This window comes from Mytilus edulis, chromosome 2 (assembly GCF_963676685.1).
Source record: "Mytilus edulis chromosome 2, xbMytEdul2.2, whole genome shotgun sequence".
Lineage (NCBI taxonomy): Eukaryota > Metazoa > Mollusca > Bivalvia > Mytilida > Mytilidae > Mytilus > Mytilus edulis.
Window position 1 is genome coordinate 17,019,703 of NC_092345.1, and position 15,648 is coordinate 17,035,350.

Here is a 15,648-nt window from a genome sequence, read left to right on the forward strand (position 1 = left end):
CCTTCTCTGCAGTGGATGTAACTATATTCATTTAGGGGAGTATTTCACGTATTACATTATAATTTGTATCAAATCCATGTAAGGATCACACGAAATACATGTACGTTTGTACTTTACTGGGAGCATACAATGTTTTATTTCCGGATCCTATCAATTATTTAATTATATTAATATGTTATGTCAGATTGTGTTTATTACGTAACTTCAATTTAAAAAACAATTGTTTGGACCAAATTGGTTTTAACATTTCTAAAAGGACGACGAGTGATTGTTAAGTTTTCAACTCAAGGTTTGTAAATATCAATGATTTGTTGTATATCGGTACATATTAGTTGGACGACTATTCTGAGGTCCTGTCCTCTAAATCACACTACAGTGACTTTGTAATAATCATAATTTTTCAGTGTTAAGTTTAAATTTCTGCTTAAGTTGTTTTGATTGGAGCCATTGGTGATAAATCAATGATGTTTCTATAACGATGAATTACTGGTTGTTCATTTCTGTTTGGCGACTATTCCGAGGCCCTGTCACTTAGGTCATGGTCCAATGACTTTGAATTAATTAGCATTTCTCATTGTTAAAAAGTTCGAAGTAAGTCATTTCGATCAGAATTACATTTCTGTCTGTATATCTCAGTTTGTCATGGTTCAGCGACTTTGAATTAATTAGAAATGTTGGTAATCATCGGGTTGTCTTTTTCTGCAGACAGGCGAGACATATCTTCGTGTCAAAAGTTTATATTACAATTGCATTTGCAATTTTATATCGAAATGTTTGATGACAATATTTAGAGGAAGATTGCTTATACCTGTTATAGTCGCCACTAACGCGTAGTGATACATTCAGTTGTAATTTAGATAGAGCAATCATGCAAAGTAATCTTACGTACATCATTAGTTACAACCGATTTCCGGCCACCTGAAGAATACAAGATCTCATTAATGTTTTTGTTGTTGTTATATGTCACAAACTGTATTATCAATAATAGTTTATATGGCAATAAAACTTTGAATTGAATTGAATTGAATTGAATTGAATTGAATTGAATTGAATTGAATTGAATTGAATGGAATTGAATTGAATTGAATTGAATTGAATTGAATTGAATTAATAAGTTACATTGAAGGAAAGAATAGTTACTTCTCCCAATTAATGTCTTGTTAATTACTTGGCAAGTAATTACAGTAATTTTCATCAACCTTTGTTTATCTGAGAAATGCTGTATATGTTAATTAATTTGACACGTGTATTACATACTCAGTGTCGACTGATGACCTTCGTAGATTGTTAATAAACTAGTACTACAGGTACATGATGTATAAACCAAACAATAGATGCATATACTTTTAGAAAAAAAAACATAAGAGGACAGAAATTCCTCTTGTACCACTTTATGTGTCTGCATGATATATTACAATAAAGAACTTGAACTTGGATAAAAGTAAACTCCATTGTACATTTAGTATAAGATATTTATATTATAATAAACGATTGATACCGATATGGTGAATACACATCCACTTAAGTGGTCGATAGAAACTTTAATGTGTGTACTCGTATACACGGGTTGTAAGGTATTAACTTCCTCGACTTTGTTTACTCCAATGTTTTGTTTACAATGGACTAGTAGATGTGATGGGAAGTTATTTTTCTAATAAGGTAGGTAAAACGACTGTTTTGTCAAGAAATCCGTTTGAAAATATTTATTTTAGACTGATTAAGACGCTCGGTGTAATAGATATGAGTATTACATCTATGGTAGAACCTATCGGGGAAGGGGAGGGAGTTGTCTTGTAATCTGAAATAATTTTGAAATGTCAAACTTCAAATGATATATTTTAAGTTGTGTGCCATTTTAAATTCTCATATCCATTCATAACTGTTTTTCATCTCGCCCCTAGCTCTAAACTGTTTTAAATATCAACCGTACTGTTTTACGGAAAATTTTAATCAAATTGTATATGACTGTATATATATTTTTCTGCAATTGACAGCATGTTTCCAGCGATGGACCAGAGTGGAGGTCCGGGGACGAAGGCATTGCTTAATGATTGCAAACGTTATAAGACCGAACAAAACAACACACATAATTTACTAAACATCAATAAATAGAGAAAAATCCATTCTACATACGAAAAACAATACTGATAAGACGGACGTTGACACTGATAAGATATACATGTATGTGTACATTAAGGTTTTGATAGGTTTACAAAATAGAGAATAATGGGCAAGGCGTATATAATTAAAGACAATAGATATAAAGAATAGAAAAAATAGTTTCAAAAGTTAAAAAAAAATTAAATGAAGGACCACATGCATATAGACCTTCGTATATTGCTAAATTATGTACATATTTGTCAAATTTAAGATAATGCTATCAACTTTTTGTAAATTTTTTCTGTTAATCTCGTACCTATCGACCTTTAAGTATAATAACTTCGAGATAATAAGAGTTAGCATGAAAGTTTAAAATGATATTTATCTTATATATTATGGAAAGTTCAATGTTTATATTAGATCTTTTTATTATTAAATTATCCCTGGGCTGATATGTTATTAGAGGACCTATTTATGGGCACTTCAGTTAAAAGTTCATGATACCAATTCCTTTTTAATTAAAATATGTTTTTTGATGGAAACTGTGATTTAAGTTAGTTACATGTTATATATATATATATGCATGTATACGGAAAGGCATGCTGTGTTATTGTTTTGTTAAATACAAGTAAAAGCTTATATCATGTATATGCTTTTCCTGTTAAAGAATGTTAATACGTTAAGGATTTAAATTTAATATTTTTAATAAGACCTACATACATAAATAAAGATATGTGTATAATGACACATTTAAGGTCACGATCACATGATTAAATATTTTAGCTGTACACTCATACTATTATTGTTTATATATTAAGCTTCCTGGTTTGCTTTACACGGTAGGCGTTTCTGTTTTGTTTCACTTTTATAAAAAAAAATAAGAACAATTGGTATAATTGTCATTGAGACATCTCTTTACTGGGGAATAAAAAAAAAAGTAATCATTCAGAACTATAAGCCACCGCACGGCCTTCTAAAATAAGCAATACCCTAACCGCAAAATAAAGCAAAGATGACAGAGATATGTCAAAAATGTAGAACAGTTCAAATGACAATAGATATACGAAGATGGTGTATGAGTGCCAATGAGACAACCCTCCATCCAAATAACAATTTATAAAAGTAAACTATTATAGGTCAAAGTACGCCCTTCAGCACGGAGCCTTGGCTCACACCGAACAGCAAGCTATAAAGTGCCCTCAAAATTAGTAATGTAAAACCATTCAAATGGTAAAACCAACGGTCTAATCTATATAAAAACGAGAAACGAGAAACACGTATGAACTACATAAACAGACGACAACTACTGTACATCAGATTCCTATTTATATACACAAAACTATAAACGAAAAAAACAAAAATTACAGCAACATATAACAACCATTGATAACCAGACTCAAGCTAGCGACCAATCCTAGCGACCAATCAAGCTAGCGACCAATTCTAGCGACCACTAAAGAACACAATGAGCTTTGCAATGTTTCCTTTTCAAAGTATATTAAGTATGTATTTTTTCTATCAATAGCGATACCTCACGTATTAAATATTTAATTTAGTAGAACGTTGTAGTATAATGTCATTTTGTGATTTTCAGACATATCTCGAAATGGTTCTGTTATGTGTTTATGCTCAGTGTTAACTTAAGTGGTCGATAGAATTGGTCGCTAGCTTGATTGGTCGCTAGAATTGGTCGCTAGCTTGAGTCTGGTCCATTGATATACAGCTCCTGACTTGAAACAGACAACACACACACACACACACACACACACACACACACACACACACACACACACACACACACACACACACACACACACACACACAGAGAGAAACAGATTAAAACGTATTTGCTTTGCGTCTAACAAACCCCAAACTATAAAAAATTCAGTTGACACACACACACACACACACACACACACACACACACACACACACACACACACACACACACACACACACACACAGAGAAACAGATTAAAACGTATTTGCTTTGCGTCTAACAAACCCCAAACTATAAAAAATTCAGTTGAAAAGCTTTTCACTCATCAGGTCGATAAAACTTGAGGACATAAAAATGAAGGATAACAAAAACACAAAACGAACAAAGTACGTATCTTAGAGAACATTTAGTTGTAGTTGCTGAAAAATACAATGTAGATGCCAATAACAAAATTCATATACATAGGACTAAACATAAATCATCACATATCCAACATTCGATCTCATTATAAGCAGTCAGAGAAAAAGAATGACTAAATGCAATGGCAAGATATAGTCATCGACAGGTTGTGGGACTGTGAATGTATACATATATGTGTAACAATGATTTATTACTGCCTTTCACAAATTTTGAAATATGGTATGTTATATTAAGAAAATCACGTAAGTTGAAGGGATACGGGTGAGGTTGGGGCATATCATAAATTATAATGGATTGAATCGGATAAGGTTGTTAAAACATAAACCAAATTAACTTAAGGTAAATAGCCAAAATGTGTTATTTAGAAAAAGCTAGTATAAAACAATGTTACAAAAAATAATAAAACAAATACATGTTCTTTTCTCATTTAAATCAATTGTCCCATATCTTAAACCTGTTTTAAATCTTGTTTTATGAAAACTTTTTGTGTCTATTTCCTTGTGTAACCAAAGGTCTTTATAAATGAGTGAATACAGTAAATAATTAAAGCACTGACATACTGCTAACAAGTGTGACCTCCAAATCTGGTGACTGGCAAATGCATTATACAGAATTAATCTAGCTGAGAAATGCTAGAAGTAACTTGTCGTTTTTTCTTACGTCCAGTATCAAATATTTGAAGAAAAAATCATACGTTGTACGTGCAATTGAAAAAAAATAGTAGTATATAATGTTACAAAAAAAATAAAACAATTACTTGCTCTTTTCTCATTACTTTTACATAAATTTCAACTGTTTTTGTAGGAATTTATTATTATCTTTAAACTGTAATTGTTGTCTAGTTTTTCTTCTTTTTTTTTAGCACTGAGTTGAGGGGCGTTTGGTTTATTCAATAGATAGATCTACAGTTGCTTTATTTTGTAACACCAAGACGTCACTGTTAACAATGTCAGTAACAACAATGTACTTAGTTTGGTTTCCTGACACAATATTCTCAATACCGTAAGCGAACTTCCGGTTGTACTTGGAGTGAAGCTCGCAAAATCAAAAATATTTCAGGTTTTCAGGGTATTATTTACTGTGCTCTAACTTGTGCGTTGTTGTTGCTTTGACCACAACTATACAAATTGATTTCTTTTTCAGATGGACGACTCAGATATCCAGTGTACATTATGTTCAAAAAGAGACATTCCAAATGCTGCAGTTATATGGTGTGCCGTATGCGATGAAAAACTGTGTCAATCTTGCAATGAAATCCACAAATATTTAAAAATCAGTAGCAGCCACGAAGTCACAGCACTAGATGTGTATAAAAAATTACCTACGTTCATCTCTTCATTGAAGCAGACATGTGACAGTCACGAGGAACATTTCAAATTATACTGTCCTGCTCACAGAGCGCCCTGCTGCTATAAGTGTACAACAACAAAACACAAAACATGCCATGGATTCCAAACACTTGATAGTCTAATCGAACAGTCCCAATCACAGTTTCTAGATTTAGAATGTACGATTGACGAATTAAACATAAACATTGAAACAGTATTTAATAATCGGACAGCAGCATTAATTGAATTAGATGATCAAGTTTTGGATTTAGCGATGAACATTAAGAAGACAGGAGAGAAAATAAGAGAAAAACTTGAAAGCAACGAAAAAGAAATCCTACAACAATTGTCGGTCGTTCATTCAAAGTACAAGGCTACTTTTGAAAATACGGTTGAAGAACTTCAGACGATGAAGGCTGAAATAAAGTCGTTACAGAAAAATATTGAAGAAATGAAAGAATTCGCTTCAGAGTATCAATTTGTTCTGGGATCCCAAGAAATCCGTTTAAAACTAAAAAAAGAGAAAGACAATTTCTGCAAATATTTTGAAAATGATCATCAATTAAGCCAGAAAAATGTAGCTCTAAAGTTTACGCCGGGGCAGATATTAAAACAGGACATATTTCTAGGCACTTTGGTTGTTGAAGAGGTCGCCTGTGAAATTCCCTTCAAGAAAAATGCCAGTTTGGAAGCTGCATTTCCACTTGACATGCTTGACATTGTCCAGAACATTGAATCGGTTAAGATGCATACAAGTTCACAAACTAAAATACTTGAAGGTAAAGTGACTAGAAATCTAGCAGGGTGCACATTTTTAGAAAATGACCAAATGCTGTTATCTGACTGGAGTGAGAACAATGAGCTCTTAATTTTAGACAAACAAGGTGAACACTTGAGAAATATTGTTCTTGATAAAAAGGCATTTGATGTAGTTTATGTGGGCAATCATTGTGTTGCAATGACATTACCAGACGCAAAACAAGTTTCTATTTTGGATTTGAAATCTAATCAAGAGAAAATTCATGTTACATTTGAAAACCGATGCTGGGGTATCACCTATTCCGAAAATACATTATTCGTTCGAGAATATTCCGTAGGGATTCATTGTTTAGATTTAAACGGGACTATCCGAGAAACAATACCGGTTCATGGTTATATCACTCATATTACAAGTCTAGGTAGAAAATTGTATTACACGGAACATACTCCCGATGTTGTGCATTGTTGCGATTTGAACGGAACAGAAATATGGCACTTAGCGTTAGATGGTCGTGGAGCGCCAAAGGGGATCGCAGTTGGAAAATTCGGTTTCGTATTCGTTGTATTAGAAAACGAAAGAAAACTTTTAGTCATTTCACCAGACGGGAAAAAACATAGGGAACTATTGAATGAAGAAAACGGTCTAAAAGAACCGCATGCACTCGTCTATGACATGAACAGAAATAAGCTTCTCTTAATGAAAGACAAAACTGGGTTGACTGAGCTATATGACGTATCATATTGATTTATATTTATATTTGTTTTTAATGAAAGTGTATATTTTCTGGAGACTTTCCTGATGATATTTCCAAATTTTTCGTTTGGTCCCAAACATTTTTCAAATTTAAAAAAAAAATCGATGATCCGCTAAGTTCTGAGGGTCTAAATTATTTTTCAGAATGGAGAATGAACGGTACAAAGTGCAGAAAAAAGGCGAAAAATATAAAGACTAAGAGAAAAAATAGGTCTAAAAATAAAGAATAGAAAATAAAGAGGTTCTGAAATATGAAGATAAGAGAATGAGAGTGAAAATAAATGAAGAATTATAGATAAAAAAAAAAAAGTCTAGAAAAGGGAAAGAATAAAGTAGATCCCTCTCTAGACCCTATTTTTTTACAGTAATAATTGATCATGAGAAGAACGTCCAATATTTTTTATAAAAGAGAGGCGAAAGATACAAGAGTAACATTAATACTAATAGATCGAAAACAAACACGACAACGGCCATGGTTCAGTAAAACGAAAAAGACAAACAGACACATAATAGTACACAAGACAAAACATAGAAAACTAAAGACTAAGCAACACGACCCCTTCCAAATACTGGGAGTTATCCCAGATGCTTCGGAAGGGTATGCACATCCTGCAGGCTGTTTCACATATGGCACCTGTTTTATTTTTATAGAAATGTAGATATATCATGATTATAGGTTATGCATTGTGGCCTCATGTTCTACTGGGGACGAAGAGGATAAGTAAGTAAGTGTATGACATTATTAACCTAATGACAGCTATAATTTATGGTTATCCATTTTCAGGGTCATATGTAAATGTTTGTCTGCGCCCGCTTAATTACATTGGATATTTAAATCGCACAGGGTCTCAATGCAAAACATCAAATACCACATTTGACAGATTTTGAATACTGACTTATTGATTTCGAATTCAGAGGTTAAGAGTAGTGGTCCCATTGGCGGATCCAGGGGGGGGGGGGGGGGTTCCGGGGGTTGGAACCCCCCTTTTTTTGGATGATCAATGCATTTGAATATAGTCGGAACCCCACCCCCCTTTTTACTCTGGGTTGGGAACCCCCCCCCCCCCCCCCCCCCACTTTTAAAATGACTGGATCCGCCCCTGGGTCCTATCATACCTTCTTCAGATCTGTCTAAAATTGTTTTAAAATTATAATTTTATTTTATAAGACAACATTGTGTACTTGATGAGCTGTAGTCTCATGCTTATGTCATGTCAGTGTGTTTTAAAAGTGAGGAACAACGAGAAATACGGTAAAACATTGCAATTCTAATATATCTTTTAGATTTGAATATTTGATAAAAAAATTATTTACTGTATAAAAAACAAAAAAACAAAAAACAAAAAACAAAAAAACAACACTAAAAAACTTATAAACCAGGACAACGATCTCACTCATAATGGAAATCGAAATAATCTTGTATTATATAGAAATTGACATTGTAAATATAGTGCACTGGCGTCGGACACCCCGTTTCTCGGTATGCACTTGTTGGCAAAACACATTATTGGCAATGACATTGAAAATAAAAGCGGATACTGACACACTCCTACACTCTTCTCTTGGCTCGTAACTATCAGATGTGAGCAGCAGACATACTTGAGAGGAAATACTAAAAACAATCCTCCTATCCTCCCTCAGATATCAAATGGTTGTCACCTTATATATTATATCTGATGTTAAACCATGTGAAAATGTAAATTTGATTTTAATTGCCACTTTAAAAATTTACTTTCTGCTTTGCTTGAATTGTCATATTTAATATTGTAAAAGATCCCAATAAACAAAATTATAGTCAGTAGCACAAGGGTTCATACGATCAAAAACACATATAGATGATTATCATTAGTTATATTTACAAGTGTTTATTGTTAATGTCTTACATCATGTTTATTGTGTCGGTTTGTTTTCATGAAGGTCATCTCCGCTCTATGATCGATTTTATGGCACACATATGATGAACTTGGTATTAAGGTTAAACTGTTGGTATATTCAAAATAGACTAAGTTATCATAGTGAATATTTGAGCTGCCCATTATTTATATTTCAGGCAGATATTAATACTGAGTATGCTCTAATCTTAGCACTTTTACTGACTACTCTTCTGCACTCTGTTGGTAATAAATTACAGCATTACATTCACTGTCATACAGACTTTCAGTAATGAGTTGTATAGTGTAGTTTAGATCTTTAGACACCAAAACATGAGCAACAAGACGAGAACCACATGTGAAGCAGGACCATCTTACCCTTCCGGAGCACATGCAATCACCATCGAGTTTTGGTAAGGTTCGTGTTGCTCAGGATTTCGTTTCCTACTCATGTGGTTTTTATATTGTTGTTTGTCTTATGATAATTTTCCGTTTTTTGCCATAACATTGTGTCGGTTTGTTTTCGACGTATGAGGTTGTATATCACTTTGGTATCTTCCGTTCTTACATGTTAAACAAACTAAACATGTGTCGTTTCTCACTTTCCTCCAGTACTTCTGAACAATATGTTCGAAAAGCTTCTGATACACTAAATAACGAACGCTAAGAATGTCTTCTTTATATGAACATTACCTGTTGTCGGTTCCATTAACAGTGTTGGTGCAATGATGGAAGACCAAGTGGAGAAAATAAAAGATGACGTCATACAACTATCATTTATTTAGACGTTCAGACATCGGTAGTAAAATGTAAAAGGACACAATTTTATTCATCTGTAGTTTAAAAGTTATGGTTTAGTCTGGAAAAACCAGATCTATTCATTAGTTAAAACTGACTATGGACTAGCTTTTAGTGACTGAGAGAACACTTAGATCGATACTTTTTGTATTGGACCTTTTGGTAATTTTTTTGCGGTTTGTATTAATTTGACAAGTCAAGCCCTGTTCAACTGGTTTTTAAAAACTTGTCTCTACTGGAGACAAATCTAATTAGCCGCTATTTGTAAATTTCGAAAGATGTCATTTACAAATTAGCAATAATCTTTTAACGATTTGGTGCATCCAAAGTGCTGTTTTTAATGTACTTTTACTATGACCATGATGACAGCTCAAAACAAAAAATCAAAACCTAAGTAGGTTTAAGTACGAGTACCTAAATGCTTGCAGAACTATAAACCAGTAACAGACAGGGACCTAATAATAATTCAACATGCTCTCTTCGAATTCGATAATGGAAAGAGGGGTTGAGAAGAGAGTTTATAGTTAAAATCAAAAAATAATGTATTCCTGCAACGTTTCATGAACTTTAAAAGATCGTATAACGTAAGGTTTAACCTTTCGTCTCGCGTTTAAAATTGGCATTAACATAATGACTTTCATCCCTAAAAAAATAAAATGTATGACACTTAATCATACCAGTCACTGTTCAAAGACGAAATTGTAATTGGTCGAATCGTATAAAAAAATGATTTCATAACTGAAATATTTCGACGTATTCAAGTGATAGTATTATATCATGTTGTTTATTGTTAATGTCATACATCCTGTTTGTTTATTTGGTATTTCTTACGCATCACTACCGACGCTTACAAAGTCGCTTTCAGTACGGAAACTCGTATTGATATTTGCGTAAGTACATGTAACTGAATTTGCATATTGCACCATTCGAGATTCTTTCCACCACGCGTCTGTTATCACATTATATGAATACAAATCTTTGCTTTCTACTGTTCTTGTGGGTTTATTTCTTCGAATAAACTGACGTATTCCACCGCACACATAAATTTTATTACCAATCGAAGTAATGGCTGTTACCTTTCTGTCATCCGGAAAATCAGTGCCGTGGCGCCATCTATTTGTGTTGACGTCAAATATCTGAATGACAACGGCATATGAGCTCCTTGTGACTCCACCTATTAGATAGATCTCGTTATTCATTGTAATAGCAGAATGTTCACATCTTTGGTTAACTAACTTAGTGTCAATGATATACCATGTCTCAGTTTTTATATCGTATCGCATAACCATATCAGAAAATTCATCTAATACATCTTTTCCACCAAATATGTAAACGCCACCATTTGCAATAGCGGATGCGTGATGGTAAAGTTTAAGTGGCATCGGCTCAAGTAATTTCCAATATCCTAATTCAGCATCGTACATTTCGAAAGAATCTAGAGGATAACCAGTTGGATACACTGTTTTCCCACCAGAAACAAATAAGCAGTTTCCATGACAACATGCGGAAAATGCACATCTTGCTGTTATCAAATTATCACACGCTTTCCATACTGATAATCTTTGATCATATTTATACACATTTCGCATAGCTTCGCCTGATTCAGAAAATCTGTAGTTGTCATGAAAAATGCCACCAATAAAATATGTCTCATTTTCTTGTACAGTTACGATTTTGAAATAGTCAATTCTATATTTTAAATCAAACGTTGGATGATGCTTAAGACCGAAGTAATTCTTCCTTGTTTCTGGGTCATATGCTGTAAAGGACCGCTCGTGCTCTCCGTTGGCCCCTCCAGAAAACACAATTAAATCTCTACACAACATTCCCGATCTTTGTTTAGTTGTATATGCACCATTATGTTCATTTTGTATCTGTAAGTCTGATGGAGTATTGTAAGCTGAATGTAGAAATTCATCAATAATGCTAAGACAGAAAGGGTTTCCTTGGACTAATTCATTGTTGATAATACTATCATTGAAAAATTGTTTGGTAATAAGAGGAAGCCGCACCAAATGAAATAACCTTGGGAAAATAGATTTTCTCGAGCCTATATCAAATTTTACCCAGTCACAGATTACTTTAAAAATGAAATCCTCCGTTTTTACGTAAATATCATCTGACTGTAAAATTTCCTCCAAGGAATTTGCATCGATCTCGAAAAATTGGTCGGTAGTTGATACATCAGTAAAATGCTGCATAATAAAATGTTTGCAAGCATCTTGTAGTGCTTTACAATGATGATAGCGTGCAAATCTATACATTTCTACGCAATTAGAACAATGAAGTTGTCCATTCATATACTCCACACAACAGTCAACAACATCCAATATCTCAAACATATTTGAAGCCATGAAGATGTCCTGTGCATTGTCCGGGCCTATGTCAATAACACCAGAGTACATAAAGTTCAAAATACACTCCACTGCGTCAGCTGTGACATCGTATAGTGAAATATTTTCCTGTGATGTCTCTTGTACGTTACTCGTGAACATAGCCCTGGAAGAAGACGGAACCAGAAAATTATAAACACGTGCTTTACATTCATTTAACGCCTTAGTTTTTGTCCAAAATATAAAAAAGTCTAAGAATCTATAGCTAAGAAGTGGACCTACAAATTCAGCTTTATTGAAATATCTTGTGTTGTGTCTTTTTGATCGTTTTTGCTGTTTACATGATATCTTCTCTCTTTATGACGTTGCTTAATGGGATTTTGTATGTATGAAGTTTGGCAACCGAAGTTAAGGTGTACTAGAAATGTATTGTTTCATATCGTCAGAGAAACTACTTATGAAACGTTTAGATTGTTGCTCGTGCTTTGACGTTGTAGTTGAATGTTCCCTTTGCCTGTTGTATAATTAGGGCGGGTAGTCCTATAGTGACCCGTCCGTCCGTAACAAATTGTGTCCACTCTATATCTAGAGAACCGTATTGATTTCATACTTTACACTTGACATGTAACGTGACGGTACCCAAATTGCACCTATTTTGACAGTTTTTTCACCTACGTTTTTTTATGATCAAGTAAAATATGTCCATACTGTGTTTATTTTGTAACCCTATCCTTCTTCATTGTATAGGTACACTAATTTGATTTTTAATCCATATTGAGTCCATAAAAAAATGGGTTTGAATCAACCTCCAAACTATCCAGGATTCTGTAATGAGGAGTACCCAAATTGCATCCATGCTTAAATTCACATCGTCAAAAGTCTAATAACCGAGCTTTTGTTTAATTTCTTCAAATATTTTGAACAATTGGATATTAGTCCATGCTTACTCTTCATATTTTACAAAATGGATGCTTATAATATATTGTTTTTGCTAATTTTAAAAAGATGACGTTTTGATGACGTCGTACGGTGACGTTTTCGAACATTTTGATTTTTTTGCCATCTGTTGATAAATACTGTGAACGTTTTGTGTATATCTAAATATGTTTACCTATGTTGAAAGACGTGCATAGTATCAAATCAAAAAAATACAAATTGTTTAGTCTCTAGGAAATGTTGTAAGATTTCCGTTGCTTTTTTTCTAAATAGGTGCAATTTGGGTACCCTTACGTTATATAACAATCTCATGTTTAAAATCAATCTAGTAGAAATGGCTGACTGAACTGTGGTTCATCAATCTTATAATGTTAAATATGTACCGAAAGTAAGGACTACTAGCTGCCAACACATTTCTGTTGCATGGAAATGTTCTCTTATCTACAATAAGAGTGACGTCAGTAAGTGTCCGGTCCTGATAAAGCTGCAATAATCCTTTCAGTAGACTTTTTTGGTGGTCTTGTTTTCTCTCTAATTTAGACTTCGCCATTTTCCATACACTGTCATAAACAGATTTATAGTCAAAATCAATTGTAATATATAGAATTTTTAAAACACTCAGTCTGGATAATCAACATGCATAATTTTAAAAATATGAAGATGTGGTATGAAAGCCAGTGAGACCACTTTTCACTAGAGACCAAATGACGAAAAAGTTAACAAGTATATGATAGGTCACCGTACGGCCTTCAATAATGAATAATGCCTTGACCCGCAGAATAATGTACCAACGACCCCGATCTGACAAATGTACAACAATTCAAACCGTTTTACCCCTATTTTGACATTTGTACCTATTATTTCTGTTTGTTTTGTTCACAAATCGTTGTCACTATACTTGAATTTTATGCAACTGTCATACAAGTGAGAGGTAAAGCTAGCTATTAACCCAGGTTCAATCCACCATTTTCTACACAAGAAAATATCTGTACCAAGTCAGGATTTTGACAGTTGTTATCCATTCGTTTGATGTGTTTCTGCTTTTGATTTTGCCATTTGACTAGGGACTTTCCGTATTATATTTTCCTCGTAGTTCGATTTTTGTGATTTTATCTTTTGAAAACGAGATAATATGAAATTCAAAACAGTGTGGCTGTGGCCATTGATTGACACATCAAATTCATCAATTGACTGGGACAATTTAGGTGAACGTTTGTATGTAACGACCACTGCTCACTATGTACTTTTTAAAGACACTTAAACTATGGGGTCACAAAAGGTTCTCAACACCTTAATAAAGTAATTCGAAAAAATTAATCAGAAATAACACGATGTTTTGATTTATATCAATTATATAAATCAAAACATAACGGTTAATATTCCTGATTATTTTTTCGAATTATCTTATAATTAAAGGCGTTAAGAAACCTTTGGTGACCCCACAGTTTAAATGTCTATCGTAGGTACGTCGTGAACAGTGGTCGTTACAGACAAACGTTCACGTAAGTTGTCCCAGTCAATGGATGAATTTAATGTGTCAATCAATGGCAACAGCCACACTGTTTTGAATTTCATTCTATATGTAACTAGCTACCTAACTTTGGTACAAGACAATAAAAATACAAATATGATATACAGCAACAAACGACAACCACTAAATTGCCGAATCCCGACTTTGGAATTACTTTGGACAGGCACATAGAAAATATGGCGGATTTAAACATATTTGCAGGCGCCTTATCTATACCTAACCTAGGATAGTTATGTTTTTAACAGTACAACATAAAACGAACTGAAAACATCAATTGAAAATGACGTAACCCATCAGATCGACACAAAGTACACACAAAAAGAAAAACACTAACAAAAACACAAATTACATATCTTAAGGTACTCAAAGTAACTAAAACCTAATTCAAAGCTTATAACAACTAATAATAAAAACATATTCACATAACTATTCTAGACAAATGGTATACATGAGAGAAGCGATAAAATAGACCAAACAGGAATGACTGAAAGTCAAATCATCAAAATACGTTTAGAATTTTAAGCTAAAGCAGAAGATTAAATAAATAAGAATATTTTATTTTAAAAAACTGTTTCAGAGTGAGTTTTTTTTTTGTGTTGAAGCAACCAACTAGTAGGAAGATGAGTAAAAATAAACCTTACCTCACAGTCTCGTCCTCCGTGCTAATGCTTTAGTCGTTTATTGCGAAAAAAGATAATTTTATTGTTATGTATATTCTGTATATATACTTAGGACCAATTATATAATTATATAATTCTAAATGAAATGCAATTCACAATAGTGAATAATACAGAGATTAATTTTCAAAGACATTTTTTTGAGGTAATAATACAATTATAAGAAACTTATCTTATCTTATACTGTATTTAACTGATCAATTTAAGACTGTTTCCAGACTGTCCCCATAAAGTACCTCTACACCTCTAGTGCGTGCATATACATAATAATAACAACACCGACAGATACATAAACATGTGACTGTAATTATTATTCCTCACTATGCACTGATGATGTCGATTCTGGCAGTTATCATCGGAGGTATTTATAAACAGTATTGAGTGAAGATGCATATTTTACCTCGATCCTAGGCGATTAGAC

At 33.3% G+C, this 15,648-nt stretch overlaps 2 protein-coding genes across 6 annotated transcripts; one reads left to right on the plus strand and one right to left on the minus strand.

Moving 5' to 3' along the window:
- The first annotated feature begins 164 nt into the window (after positions 1 to 164).
- LOC139511588 (uncharacterized) lies at positions 165 to 8,883 on the plus strand. 5 transcript variants are annotated; one of them, XM_071298435.1, is made up of 3 exons: positions 1,323 to 1,659; positions 5,384 to 7,102; positions 7,741 to 8,883. In XM_071298435.1, exons 1-2 carry the CDS (start codon positions 1,636 to 1,638, stop codon positions 7,070 to 7,072), a joined length of 1,713 nt encoding a protein of 570 aa, XP_071154536.1. In that variant the 5' UTR covers positions 1,323 to 1,635; the 3' UTR covers positions 7,073 to 7,102; positions 7,741 to 8,883. The 5 variants fall into 5 exon arrangements, with proteins under 5 accessions (XP_071154537.1, XP_071154535.1, XP_071154536.1 ...); XM_071298436.1 differs by lacking the exons at positions 1,323 to 1,659; positions 7,741 to 8,883 and adding an exon at positions 165 to 289 and having other exon boundaries at positions 5,384 to 7,116; XM_071298434.1 differs by lacking the exon at positions 7,741 to 8,883 and having other exon boundaries at positions 1,319 to 1,659; positions 5,384 to 7,319.
- A 1,596-nt stretch (positions 8,884 to 10,479) lies between these two features.
- On the minus strand, positions 10,480 to 15,455 carry LOC139511589 (kelch-like protein 38). The gene is made up of 3 exons (XM_071298439.1): positions 15,192 to 15,455; positions 13,403 to 13,579; positions 10,480 to 12,249 (listed from the first exon to the last, which is right to left on the minus strand). The coding sequence occupies exons 2-3, from the start codon at positions 13,567 to 13,569 to the stop codon at positions 10,578 to 10,580; spliced, it is 1,839 nt and encodes a 612-aa protein (XP_071154540.1). The 5' UTR covers positions 13,570 to 13,579; positions 15,192 to 15,455; the 3' UTR covers positions 10,480 to 10,577.
- Between the last annotated feature and the right edge of the window lie 193 nt (positions 15,456 to 15,648).